Source organism: Pundamilia nyererei, unplaced genomic scaffold (assembly GCF_000239375.1).
Source record: "Pundamilia nyererei isolate P.nyererei 1_Seehausen unplaced genomic scaffold, PunNye1.0 scaffold00032, whole genome shotgun sequence".
Lineage (NCBI taxonomy): Eukaryota > Metazoa > Chordata > Actinopteri > Cichliformes > Cichlidae > Pundamilia > Pundamilia nyererei.
In genome coordinates, this window is record NW_005187433.1 from 2,201,575 (window position 1) to 2,214,628 (window position 13,054).

Consider the following 13,054-nt stretch of genomic DNA (forward strand, 5'->3'; position numbering starts at 1 on the left):
CACGCACGCACAAGGCCATGACTCTGCAGCCTGCAGTCACTGGCTTTATCCTCATCCCATTCACCAGCAAGCCCTGTAAGCCCCAAAAGCTTTGTTCCTGCTGTCACACACACACATAGACACACAAGAACACACACAAAGCAGTAACATATACACAAATACGGACACACACACACACACACTTCTGCTGCATAAGCAACGAACCTCAGGGGTACTAGAGTTGCTGCGGACAGAGAAACAGAGCTGAGGAGAGTTAGATGGTGTGTATGGGCGGGTGGATGTGTTGAATAGAGGCGGGCAGGGTCACACATGGGTGTGGTTAGTTACCCTGTTGTGAGGCCGGACTGTTTGTGTGTTTTTGTATCAGGGTGGACTCCACATCATTGAGGTGTGTGTATGCGTGAATACCCGGTGTGTGTTTGTGTGTATTGGCATGTAGCTAATGTAAGTGTGTGTGTGTGACTCACAGCCTCACAGCTTCATCTCATTGTCATTTCCCCTCCTGTGCTCCTGCTCACTAGATGCCACTGGCTGCATGTCTGCTCCTCTCTCGGACCGCATGGACCCCGATCCCAACCACCTCGCCCTGGCCACGCAGCACCAGACTGGCCCACCTGCCCTGGGCGACAACGCCAGACCAAGACCTGGTAAGACTAAGGGAGGAGAGGAGGGTAAGGGAGGGGGAGGGGGTGGAGAAGAGAAGAGAAGAGTGAGGGAGGGAGGAAGGGAGGACAGGACAGGACAGTTCTGGGCCTCAGCCAAGTTGGATTATATCCTGCATAAACTCACACGGAGTCTGAAGCGGCACCGATACGTTTTCTCTAAACTAATCAAATCTCATAAACTTTTTTAAGTTAACTTAACCACATGTATGGAAGCACATGGGCTTCGGTGCTTTTCATGATTGTCTGTATTAGAAAACGTAGAAATTTAATTATAATAATGTAATGGATTATGTATTAGTAGGTGCTAACACAAGGTCAGCTTTGTATCGGTTGCGGAAGCCACAGGGAAGATACTGAGAGCATGGGGAAACTGTTAACATAGCTTTTTACTTATCACCTTTAAAAAAAAAGTAGGGGGAAACATATAAGTTTCACTACTATGCTTCACAATGCTGCAGATTTTGAGGTAAGGAAAGATCCATATTTGTAGAATGCCAAACCATTTGTTCAGGCTTTGATCGAGATATTTTCCTTTTATAGTTTGATTCATTTTTGAGAATAAAATAAAATCCTGGTTATGTGTTTTTTACTAATTGCACATTTAGCAGTAAACAGAAAACACTATGTCCCTGTCCTCACGCCTCACTTCATCCACTTTTTTCCCTCCCATCATCCCCCCTTCCCTTTCCTCACTCCAATCCCAAACCCCTCCACTGGTCCCCCACCCCTTCACTCTTCCTTCCTTGTTCCCCACTCCCTTTTTGCATCAAATCTTCCCTTCTCCCTTCCCTCCTTAACAGCCATGTTTGCCATGGAGATCAACGTGCAGCACGACCCGCAGACTGGTGAGCAGCGCATCCTCTCGGCCAACCGCGTGAACCCGTTGGATGCAGCTTCACGTGGGGTCAAAGTCTACGACGATGGCAGAAAAGTGGTCTATGAGGTCACTTCCTCTGGGGGCGTGTCCACCACCACCGTAGAGAATGGCTGGAGCTCTGAACAGGTTGACCAGCTGATCCAGAGAGCTGCCAGACCTGTAGTACAAGGCGGGGACGGCGGGAGGGGTCAGGTGACAGTGACTCCAGCTGCCCCACAGGCATATGTTTCTCCAGCAGATGTTGATGATCTGTCCCCACCCTCCTGTGCCCCGCCATCCATCCCTTCTAGCCCACCAGCCCAGGTTACACTCCAGAGGGAAAGCCGTCTGGGCATGATGCCCCCCTCCTCTGCTGCCGTCACGACCCAACCAACATCCTCAGGCCACCCGGGCACCGAGCTCACTTCCCCGCCCCAGGCGAGCGTGGAGCACCCAGTCACCATGGTGTTCCTCGGCTACCAGGACGTTGAAGACATGAGCGAGAGCAGACAACTGTTGGGATTCGACGGCGCTGTGAAGGCTGAGGTTGTTCTCATCGATGAAGATGATGAGAAATCACTGAGAGAGAAAACAGTCACCGACATCTCCGTCATCGACGGCACAGCAGCAGACCTCGTGTCGGGCCGGCCAGTCACGTCTGAAGCTGTCAGCACCGAACTGTCTTCTGATGGCCGTGAGCCTGACAGTACCTCCTCACCCCCTGCAAATCCAGAAGCCAACACGGTCCCCCCACCCGGCCTCACCCCTGCTACAGGTACAGACAAGAGGAAACGCTGCCAGTGCTGCATCCTCATGTGACTGAATCTTCTCCCTTCTTCCACCCTTTTATTATTACCCTCTTCTCCTCTGTCTTTGGATGATTACTAACAGAAGCCCTGCCTTCCTCCTCCTCCACCTCTGGACTCTGATCGGCTGGCACACTCATACACGCATACACGCTCTTGTCTGACTGTTGACTTTTTACTCAGTTGCATTACCACCTCTACATCTCTTCTCTTTCATTATCCTCTCTGTCAACACGGAGGCTCTTTCTTTCCATCTGCCGTCTCCTTAGACAACACAGAATATTTTGGAAATTCATGCAGGAAGCAAGCTGCTGTATTGCTGCTATACTTGTGGTGAAATCAGACAGAGAGATGGACAAAATTGATACCGGTTGACAAACAGCTTAAAGAGGGTCATACAAAGCCAATCTCAGCGGTCAGTAAGACTTTATGGACAATCAACTCACATTGATATGCTCTCTAACCAAACAGTATGTCTGGTTCTAAGGACAATCAAACAGCTCATCTCCTTTACTAAGCCAGTTCTTAAAATATTAAAAAAGACAAACACAGCCTCAGTTATATATTTTTTGTACTTCTTTACTCACTCACAACCCTCCTGCTGTTGTTTTAACACATAAGACACATAAACAACCACACACGCGACACACAAACTCAAACAACCAACTCCTTTCCTTGCGCAGTCTCTCACTGATGAGGAAGGAAAGGTGGGTACTCGTTGCCTTGGTTTCTTTATGTGCCTCTTTCATTCTACCACACTGATAGTCCTAACAGAGATTAGAAGTAATTAGATATTAATTTCTTTTTTTAATTAGCTAGCTAAAAAATTTTTGTTTTTTGAAACTTAAAGGACTCTGAATTGTTGAGACAATGTTTTCCTCCAATGGGAAAGCGAGTCTTTGATGCTGTAGTTAATTTCTCTCTCTTTCTCTCATCCATCTGTCTCCATCTTCCTCTCTCTCTGTCGCTCGTTCTCTCTGGTGTTTCCTCCATCGACTTCAGCTATTCCACTGCTGAGGTCATTTCCTCTGATTCTGGCACTTCCTAACTCAACAGCCAATGAGAAGCTGTGGAACACCTTTTGGCAGCCATTAGGATCTGCACAGTCAATTTTCCAGTGTTTCAAAACACTACAGAGCACAGGAAGCTAAGGGCAGCTTAACAAACACTCTGGCAGTGAGGGAACACGCATTTATACCTATAGAAACAACCACTAACAGCCTGGGCACAAACATGTGAATAATGAATATTAACGAGCACTACCACTACTAAATTACAACTATAATAGCTGTGCTCAAATGAGCTTTTAGACAGTGATCATGTGCAAATTACAATCAGCGTTTTTTTTGTCCATTAAATTCACTTCATTGTCTCCACCAGAGATCCATTATACTCTTTCAAGTGCAAAGAGACTGAAAACACTGCCAGCTGTTGCTATAGCCGTCAACCAGGCCCTCGTTTACAAGGGTGCTACAAATTATCAAGGCCTGGTTGTCATTATAACATAGTATATGTTACACTGCATTGGCTTGTTTTCAGAAAAATCTCTCAAAAGCAGCAATTGTGCTCATTCAGTTGAATGATAATGGATGCTCTGGAACGACTTTACTTCATTTCAAGTGTCTTTCATGTTGGGTAGAACAGGGAGGATGGTGGTGCTCAATATAGATCTTTTGAAAAGATTTTTGGAGAGTTAATGATTACACTTTGCCATTGTACCCTGCAGAGAGACAAATGAATGAGGTCACTGAAGCTATAGGGACCAGATGAAGCACGTGATTGAAGGAAATGACTGCGCTTTTTCGGCCATGTTGGAAGGTTCTTATGACCCAGATAATTAGATTTAGGGGTATTCTGTGGCTCAGGTGTGCCTCTTGATATAGGAACTATAAACATCATGAATATAACTAAATCTAAAACACAGAACGGAACCTAAACTATTTAACTAAAGGGAATAAATTGGACACGGGATGCTAAACAATCTTTTTTTTTTGAGTGCACTATTTTTCTTTCTTTCTTTTTTTTTGCTTTACTCATCCTGATTCTACTGAAGAACATAGTGTTTTTTTTCCACACTGTGTACCAACTCTGATCATCACAAATAAGAAACAAAATAGTATTTAACAAAAACTAGCAGATTTCAATAATTGCTTATTTTCTTATGTGGCTCTGTGCACAGCCATACATCCTTTTAATAAACATGCTTCAGTGTGATTGGTCACCGCTGGTGTCAGTCAGTCCAGCTGGCTGTGTGATTGGCTCGTCTGGTTTCCAGTGTAGATACAGAATGTAAATATGCTCTATATTCTATTTAGTGATGATTTTATTTTCCACATCTATATAGAGATCAAGAGATAATTATAGTTATTATGGTACTAGGCATTGTTAGAATGTCCTGTGATACCATATAATGACTGTATGAGTGCACACACGAGAGCTTTGTATAATTTCATTCTCTCACTTCACTGCTGTGTGTATTATTAACAGCACCCATCTTATGACCACCACAAGCTTTTTTTGGCCAACAATAAAATAGCCAGATGTACTAGACATAATTATTTTATTTATCTGCACAGGACAAGCGTGAAGGCTGGAGACATTTGCCTGTTCAGATTTACTGAAACATGAACAATTACCTATAGCTATTTGTTTTTAAATAGTGAGGACACTATGCAGAGAAGGGTTTTAAGGAAAGTATAATGTTAGTTTCACTAAAGTGTGAAGGTGATAGGAAGTAAAGCAGAGCAAAGAAAAGAAAGAAACACCTATAAATGAAAATACAAACCCCAAAATAGCAAGACGGATCTTGATATCAGAACCTGACTGATCCAGTTTGCTTGTTTGGGAATGTGCCTGTGTTTTTCATGTAATGCAAAGAGGTATACAGTGTATGGACAACAAATCTGTTGAGTTTACCAGCCCCACTGCCACACCTGCAGTACTCCTCTGACTCTGTAGGGGTCTCTGTTTTCCTGTCTGCCTGCCCTCATGATTGTATGCACTGTTAAAACAGAAAGGAGCCATTTTCTATTGTTCACACTTCTCTCTCTTTCTCTCTCTCTGGTTATGACTTCACACCGTACTCCAGTCTTCACTCTCACTCTCTCGCTCTGTCTTTTCTGATGTCTGTATCTTCTCTCTATCTTTGGTCAATAAAGCTGAGTTTCTCCAGTTCCCCCCTGCTGTCTCTCGCTTGTTGTTCTTTCCATCTATAACTAACATTCACTTTTTTATTGGCTGCTGACAATGAGAGTACAAGCTGTCCTTACTGCACCCAGCTGTTATAATACCCACTGCCACTAACGAGCACGCACATTGTGTTTTCAGTGGTCACCTAAGACACTCTGGACATCTACAAAGACACTTTACAGACCAGTATATATATCTCAGTTGTGATGGGTTTTTAATAGCATCCCTTTAAACTATACTGAATATAAATACATTTAAAATGCAGTCGGTCAGTGTGAAGGAGAGGAAGGTGAATGGTTGCCTATAATTCATACATAGAATTTTAAAAACAGTTTCAATAAGTTAGAAATTAGAGTCACTGTGTAGATGCACATTAGAATAATTGCATAGTATTAGTTACAAATATTCTATACACAACTATTACAAAATACAACAAAATCTTGAAAATATGGATTAACTGAATGCACAAAATGCATCATTTACAACATTTTTTTTAATGTGAAATGGTTTGAATTTTGAAGTGGCCTAACTGAGACACAGTAACTGGCCTAACACAGACACTGTAACATGGTGTGAGTCTGTTCCTACAAAAAATATCAGCATATTAATATAAGATGCTGTGCAAGTTTTTTTTTTATGGATTTCTTTTACAGTATGACTTATCACTGTTTATGAAAATCTGCTCTAGTAGTGCTGCAACAGTCCTACAGGGAGAGATACTGGGAGTATGTGATATCTAATAAAATGATATGATTCAAAAGAAAAGGTTGATAAGACAAGTGTTAAGAAAGCATTCAGATTCCGTGAGTAAAAGTACTAATTTTACACTCTAAAAGTACTACATTACAGGTAAAACTATAAATGGGACAGTGTATTTATAGCTACAAGAGAAAGAAAAACACTGGTATATATTTAGCATCTCAGTTCTACAACAGTCGGTGTAGGTCGGAGCTAATCATTAATCATTTTATTTACTGGTGCTCTAAATATGTGCTTGCAAGTCACACTAATCATCTTTTTTTTAACTGGAAAGAAATAACACTACTGACAAACATCCATCATCAGGCACAATACTTTCTCCAAGCAAAAGTTCAAACCAATACATTGTAACAAATGAAAATTTCTGTTTCACATGTATACGATTTGGGGTAGTTCAATCTATAACAAAGCATGATACTGTGCAAGCTGAGCACAGCTACATTCCACCATTGGGCACAACCTCAGGAAGGTAAGTATTTGAGAAGGTAGATAAGAAGGAATGTAGGAAGGAGGGCAGAATGACTGACAAGCAAATTTACTTTTAGGAAAGTAGCGGGCAGTTACAAGGAAGTACAAGTACACTAAACAGTACACTAATAAACAGAATCACTTGTCCACTCATCTGATTTTATTGACAACTCACAACTTCACAACAGTAAAAGAAAAGGGTGAGGTAGAGAAAAAGAACCTGTCACACTATGAATTTTGCACTACAGAAACATGGACAAATAGTGCTCATAAAGCACACTCCTGTAGGACCCTATAGAGATTTTACACAGCAGTTGTGCTGTATCATCTTTCCTAATAGTTTGTGTTTATATTGGTTTGCAAATCTTTTCCATAAGATATAATTTAGGGTGATAAATGATTCTCTTAGGGAAGTCGTGACAACCAGTATCTGGAAATAGCAATCAGGTTGCATACACACTCTCAGTGCACAGGATGGGTGTGTATTGTGTGATAATCAACAGTAATTGACTTATCTTTAGCCAATGGCAGCCTAGCGCCTTTAACAGAAACCAGGACTGCTATAATTATTGCACACACAGGCATACTCACACACGACAGGATAATAATACATGTGCCAAGAGCTACTCCACTATACGAGCATGCATCATTGAGATGAAGGAGATTTGGCCAGCTTCAAGCCCCCTTATTCACAGAAGTTCCTCTTATATCACCTGAACAGAAGTTAAGTCACGCTAAAGCACAAGAAACAGAGTAATGATGGAAATTAAAAAGGTGGAACTAAGAGTGCACATGGCATAAAATCATTAAAAAAAACAGCAAAAATGGAAACGAATTCAAAAGAGAAATCATACGACAGATGCAACTAATGTACAACGCAGTCATCCTGAGTTTTAACAGAGTGTCAAGTATTATTTCCTTTTATACTACAAGGTTTATTACAGGTCTACCACTACTGGTGCTGATGCTACTAATTCTGCTACTGCTACCACTGCATGCCACCTTTACTAACACCACTTTCATTAATTTCACAGCTGTCCTTCTTATTGTTCTTTTTAGTTACTCCTTGCCAGAATGTAGTTGTGGGGTGTAAAGTGATATCAGATTAATAAGCAAAAGCACTCACTGAAGTGTAGGGTATTTTCATGGTGTAGCAGAGTTTAGTATTGAATAGTTTCATCTATAATGCTTTAGAAATGACATTATATTTTACAGATATTAACAGTAATATGTGCAAAAGCTACACCATCTAAAAAGCAGCAATAATAGAATGTTAATCAATCAAACTTGTAATCGAACCTTAAAGAACTCTAAATTTAAGTCTTTTATTTTAGAACAACAGTAAAATTGCTGCTGCTGCTAACTGCTAACTACTGTAGCTTCAGCAGTGGCAAAATTAGCATAGTTGTGACAGGCATAGTAGTAGCAGGAGTTTAGCCCGTACTATCAATGATTGTCCTGTAGAAGCCCAGTAGAAGTAGTTTCAGAATGAATCTATTTTGACAGATCCATGCTGATATTTTCTACTCCTACAGCAGTGTTGCTTCTTCATTTGCAGTGAGCATGGGTGTAAGATATGAAATCAGATGCAGTCCCAATGAGGAAGAGGGTCAATAAATGGGCAAAGAACCTGATCAAAAGAAACTACAGCCACAGCGTGTGATGAAGCATAAAGATTTACTGTCAGCGTAATGCTAGTGCAGATTAGAGAATTTATAAAAATTAACAACAGACCACAAAGGCATATGCAGAGGCATATGAATCCGACCCATACATATTCCCAAAGGAATACATTAGATGCTTCATCTGATAAACTTTTAGAGTATCAGTATAGATCTGCATGTAGAATATTAGGCTAAAAGAGGGTTATTTATTTACTTCATAAGAAATATAAAGACGGTATTCAGTAAGTGAAACGCTCATAGTTTATACTGACTGATATGTTCTCAAGAAGTCAAACCTGGGATCAATCATTGTCCTGTGTTTTGTGTTTGGAAGTGTCATCAGAGGTTTGGTTTTGAAGCATTTCTAAGTATTGAAGCATGTAATAATTGTGTTAGTTTTGATCTGATTATAGCTCCACAGTGCAGGTCTTCCAGAGGTGAAAATTAATCTAAAATTTGGTACCAATAACTTCCTGTTTGTTTGTTTTCCAGTCTACAATCAGACATCTGGAGTTACTTTGACAACGGCAAATGGATGTCAATCTCCAACTGCAAACACAAATCTTCACACTGCTATGGTGAGTGACATGTATACAGAAGTCAAGCAAGTTTAATTTAAAACTTCATATTGCATCTAGAAAAAGGGCAAGTGTTACCTCACAGTATTATTCACATAATGTGTTCAAACATTAGTCAGAAACCTTGGTTTGATATATAAAGAGGAAAGGACTACCCCAGATAGCTCTCTCAATTTCAGTCAACTCATGGTTTGCAAGGTGCCCTCGTCCTATGGCTGCAAAACAAGCCAAAATCATCACCCATGCACTACCATGTTTGACAGTTGGTCTGAGGTGTTTGGGTTGCACTTGTCATGCAACTGCACGTGTCCCTAACCATAGTGAATCCTCACATTAACTTTTATTTAGTACAAAAAGCTAGCATTTATCCTCCAGCTTCACTGTGTTTATATTATACTAACCATAGCTGTGTAGCTAGCTACCAGTGTTGGGAAGGTTACTTTTAAAATGTATTACACTACAGATTACAGAATAGATGCCCCAAAATGTATTTTGTAACGTGTTACGTTACTCAATGAGAGTAACGTATTCTGAATACTTTGGATTACTTAATATATTATCAGCAGTTTTACAACTACATGAATGTACTATTGCTGTGTGATTTATTACTATTACTGAAGGATACTCGCCATACCAATACAAACAAGATTTTTAAATCTTAATATAAAATGAGTAACAGTAGGGTGGACATTAGGTAAGGCTGCACTTTTTGCAGCGATCTCGTATAGAAAACTATTCCGTGCACATATAAAACAGGTCCAAATGGTAGTAAAGGGACCTCTGGCTAATACGTCGGGTCCGTGTCGGGCTCGTAGCCGAAAACTAGCTTTACTTTGTTGTCTGGGTCAACTTTGCTAGCAAGAGACAGAGAGAGGTGTTGAAAGGCTGCTCCAACGGAACTTATTGTTTCGGAGGAAAACAGTGTACAGTCGAGTCTTAATAGCTCACTTACAACTGGACTACACTGCCCATGAGGCTACATTCTTTAGGGCTATGCCTGTAACATTCTGCCTATTGCCTTCATATTAAATAATTTTTTGAACAAATTCTTTTTAAAATATTTCTTTACGTCATTATGCGGGCCGCAAGTAGAGGTGCAATGGGCCGCAAGATTGAGACACAGGTATTAGAGCCTCTTAATGCGTGTTTTGTTTGAGTTTCCACCGGCGTGGATTTACCAAAAATAGAGAGGGCATAGCCTAACATATGAAACAGGAAAAGACCGATGTGTAATCCATTTATTTCAACAAAGTAACTGTATTCTGAATACCACATTTTTAAACGGTAACTGTAACGGAATACAGTTACTCATATTTTGTATTTTAAATTCTGCCTTCATTTGGAAGTGATAGCAGAGCTGTATGTTTCAATTCTTCTGAAATCCCTCAGTCAGATTGTTACATTGTTACACCTGTGTAAAGCATCCGTACTGATCAGTGTTCATTTGACTTTGGGACCAGAAGCGGAGTTTGGACCTGGAAACGGCTAATGACGTCAGACTTAAAGACGGGATAACCCTCTTAAGTCCTAGCGTTAAGGGTGCACTTACTTTCTCACAGGACTACAATCATTTACATCACTCTGCATTAAATTACACCAATGGTTAAAATGAGTAAAAATGTAAATTAAATGTAAAAAATATGAATAAAATATAACTAAAATTATTAAATAAAAACCAGTAAAAACTTTAGCTCAGTAGATGACATGGCATAAAACTGGACTAGACCATTCACTGGTATAAATATAACTAGACTATTCTAGAATGTAAGTATTTCAGTAAATATTCTAACTTCAGAATCCTTTAGAGTTCTAGAGCAGTGTTTCTCAAACTGTGTTACGTGTACCACTAGTGGTACTTGCGCTCTCTCTGGTGGTACGCAGGAAATTTCCAATTTTTTTTAAGATTAAATAATATACCATTGTGGAGGTATGCAAAGACGACATGAGAGTTCCCGAGACTCTTCTGGGAGCTGGAGTCAACCAGAAAACGTCTCCCTGAGCGTGAGTCCTCTAAGAAGAGCAGCCTTTGCTTATCTGCAGCAGTTGTAGCCGCTACAGAGTGCTGGCGGCCTCGTTTCCCTGAGCCTTAAAACTGCAAATGCATCATTGAGATGAAGGAGATTTGGCCAGCTTGAAGCTGGCCAAAACTGCTGCCATCCCAGCCACCATCGATGAGTCGGAGGCCCCCAGGAGAATGGGGGCGCAGGAGATGCCATCAGTGAATCGGGAACTATCGCCTGGATGCCGAAGCTCCTGGTAGCCAGGAGAATGCGATCCACTTCTTCTGTGAGTGAGCGGTAATCCCTCATGGCCAGCAGCGGGGAGTTGGCGAGGCCAGCATCTGTCGGAAGAAGACGTGAGTGAAGAGGAATCCACTGTCATCCATTCCTAGCAAGGACAGCATGCTCTCCATGAGCTCGAGAGCGGTACCATCACACGGCCCAAGAGAGAGAGGAGTTGCATCTCTCTGCATCTGAGAGGGAGTAGCACTGCAACAGCAGCAGCGCCTTGAGAGCGGTGTATTTCCCTTGGGTGGGGGCATCCCGGAGAAGGGTCATCACATGACAGGTGGACAGCGGAACCAGCAAAGCCACCACACGATGGTATTTCGTGTCGTTGGCTGAAACGCTACGAAGAGCAAACTGAGCTTCAACGTACACGAATCAAGAAGGAGGGTTGTGAAGCCGAAAATCCGGCAGCTTAACCACCGAAGCAAAAATGAAAACATACAGCTCTGCTATCACTTCTGACATAAATGAAGACAGAAAACAAAACAGCAGTGGCGTTTGTAGGGTTACTGAAGTTGGGCTAGCGGTATATAATGATGTGCTGTGTGGTGGCTAGCTACACAGCTATGGTTAGCACATTATAAAAACACTTTTTTCACATCACGCTTTGCACCACATTATTGTTTACATGAGATGAATTGCAGAATGGCAGATACAGACAAAATACTGTTACTGTCAATCTTACTATCTTCAGGTTTTACATGCTTACATATACACACGCAGTTACTGTCTCTCCATTTACAAAGTCAGAGGCATCACGGTGTAATTATTTTACGTGTAGTTGTTTTTTTTCCTGTGTAATAATATTCAACATTGCTATCAATACATTTTTCAAAAAATGTATTGATAGCATTGCACAGATCAATATGTATTGTATTGATCTGTGCAAAATGGGTCCAAAAACATAAACAACTGTGGGATACTGTTTGTCCGTGATTTAGACAGGGGGAACAAAGATATGTTTCACCATATTTTCTAGTCTTTGGCTTAGAATGAAGTTGGTTTGGAAACATATTCAGCTATGCTTCATCTCCCGCTTTGCGTTTGTGTGGGAGCCCCCGAGCTAGCAGTGTCCGTCCCCCCCCCCCCCCCCCCCCCCACCTAGGGGGCGGGCCCCACACTTTGGGAAGCTCTGACCTAAAGATTGGATATCCCACCTGCTGTAAATGTTTTAATGCAGTACAGGTGTTATTATTGCAACATGTCACATCCTGTTTATGACAGTTACAATAAATAACACTCACATAAGAAATAAAATTGTCTCTGTAAACTGTATGTGGTTTTAAATAGGCCTATAATACTGTACTTTAATGTTGGTCATAAGGGTGGTACTTCAAGAGCCATATATTTTATGAGGTGGTACTCATTGTGAAAAGTTTGAGAACCACTGTTCTAGACTGTTCCAAGTTGTTGTTCCTCAGAAAATGCCACACGAGCACATTTGAGAGGGAGGTGTTTGGGGGGTTATCAGAGCAGAAGGTGTAGGGGCTGAGAGGTGGGGGAGAGAGTGGGGCCTGGCCGGGCTGCAGTCAGATTGTTTTGCGGCGGAATAAATGAATGAATGAAAGGCAGCATGGTGGTAACCTGATCCGCGCGGGTCGGCCTCATTGTGCTTGGCTGGAGCTCGCGCTGGCTGGTCGCTCTCCGATTGTCTCTGGAACGGGACAGAAAACACTCCCAGGACCTCGCGAGCCCTACATTATTCAGCGCGCGTGCCTAAAAAAAGGGTAGAGCTAGGGAGAGTGAGAGAGAGAAAAGAGGCAAGCGGTGAAGGGGGAGAG

At 41.7% G+C, this 13,054-nt stretch overlaps 1 protein-coding gene across 7 annotated transcripts in view; it reads left to right on the forward strand.

The window, feature by feature from the left end:
* Positions 1 to 13,054, forward strand: part of palm2akap2 (PALM2 and AKAP2 fusion) — an 88,403-nt gene that overhangs the window by 42,976 nt on the left and 32,373 nt on the right. For 5 of the 7 annotated variants that reach the window (XM_005729236.1, XM_005729237.1, XM_005729238.1 and 2 more), the window contains exons 7-9: positions 522 to 647; positions 1,466 to 2,296; positions 8,900 to 8,985. In XM_005729236.1, coding sequence (XP_005729293.1) covers positions 522 to 647; positions 1,466 to 2,296; positions 8,900 to 8,985 — 1,043 coding nt within the window. Of the gene's footprint in view, positions 1 to 355; positions 389 to 521; positions 648 to 1,465; positions 2,297 to 8,899; positions 8,986 to 13,054 lie in introns of those variants that run through there. The other 2 variants (XM_005729241.1, XM_005729242.1) reach the window with 2 other exon arrangements.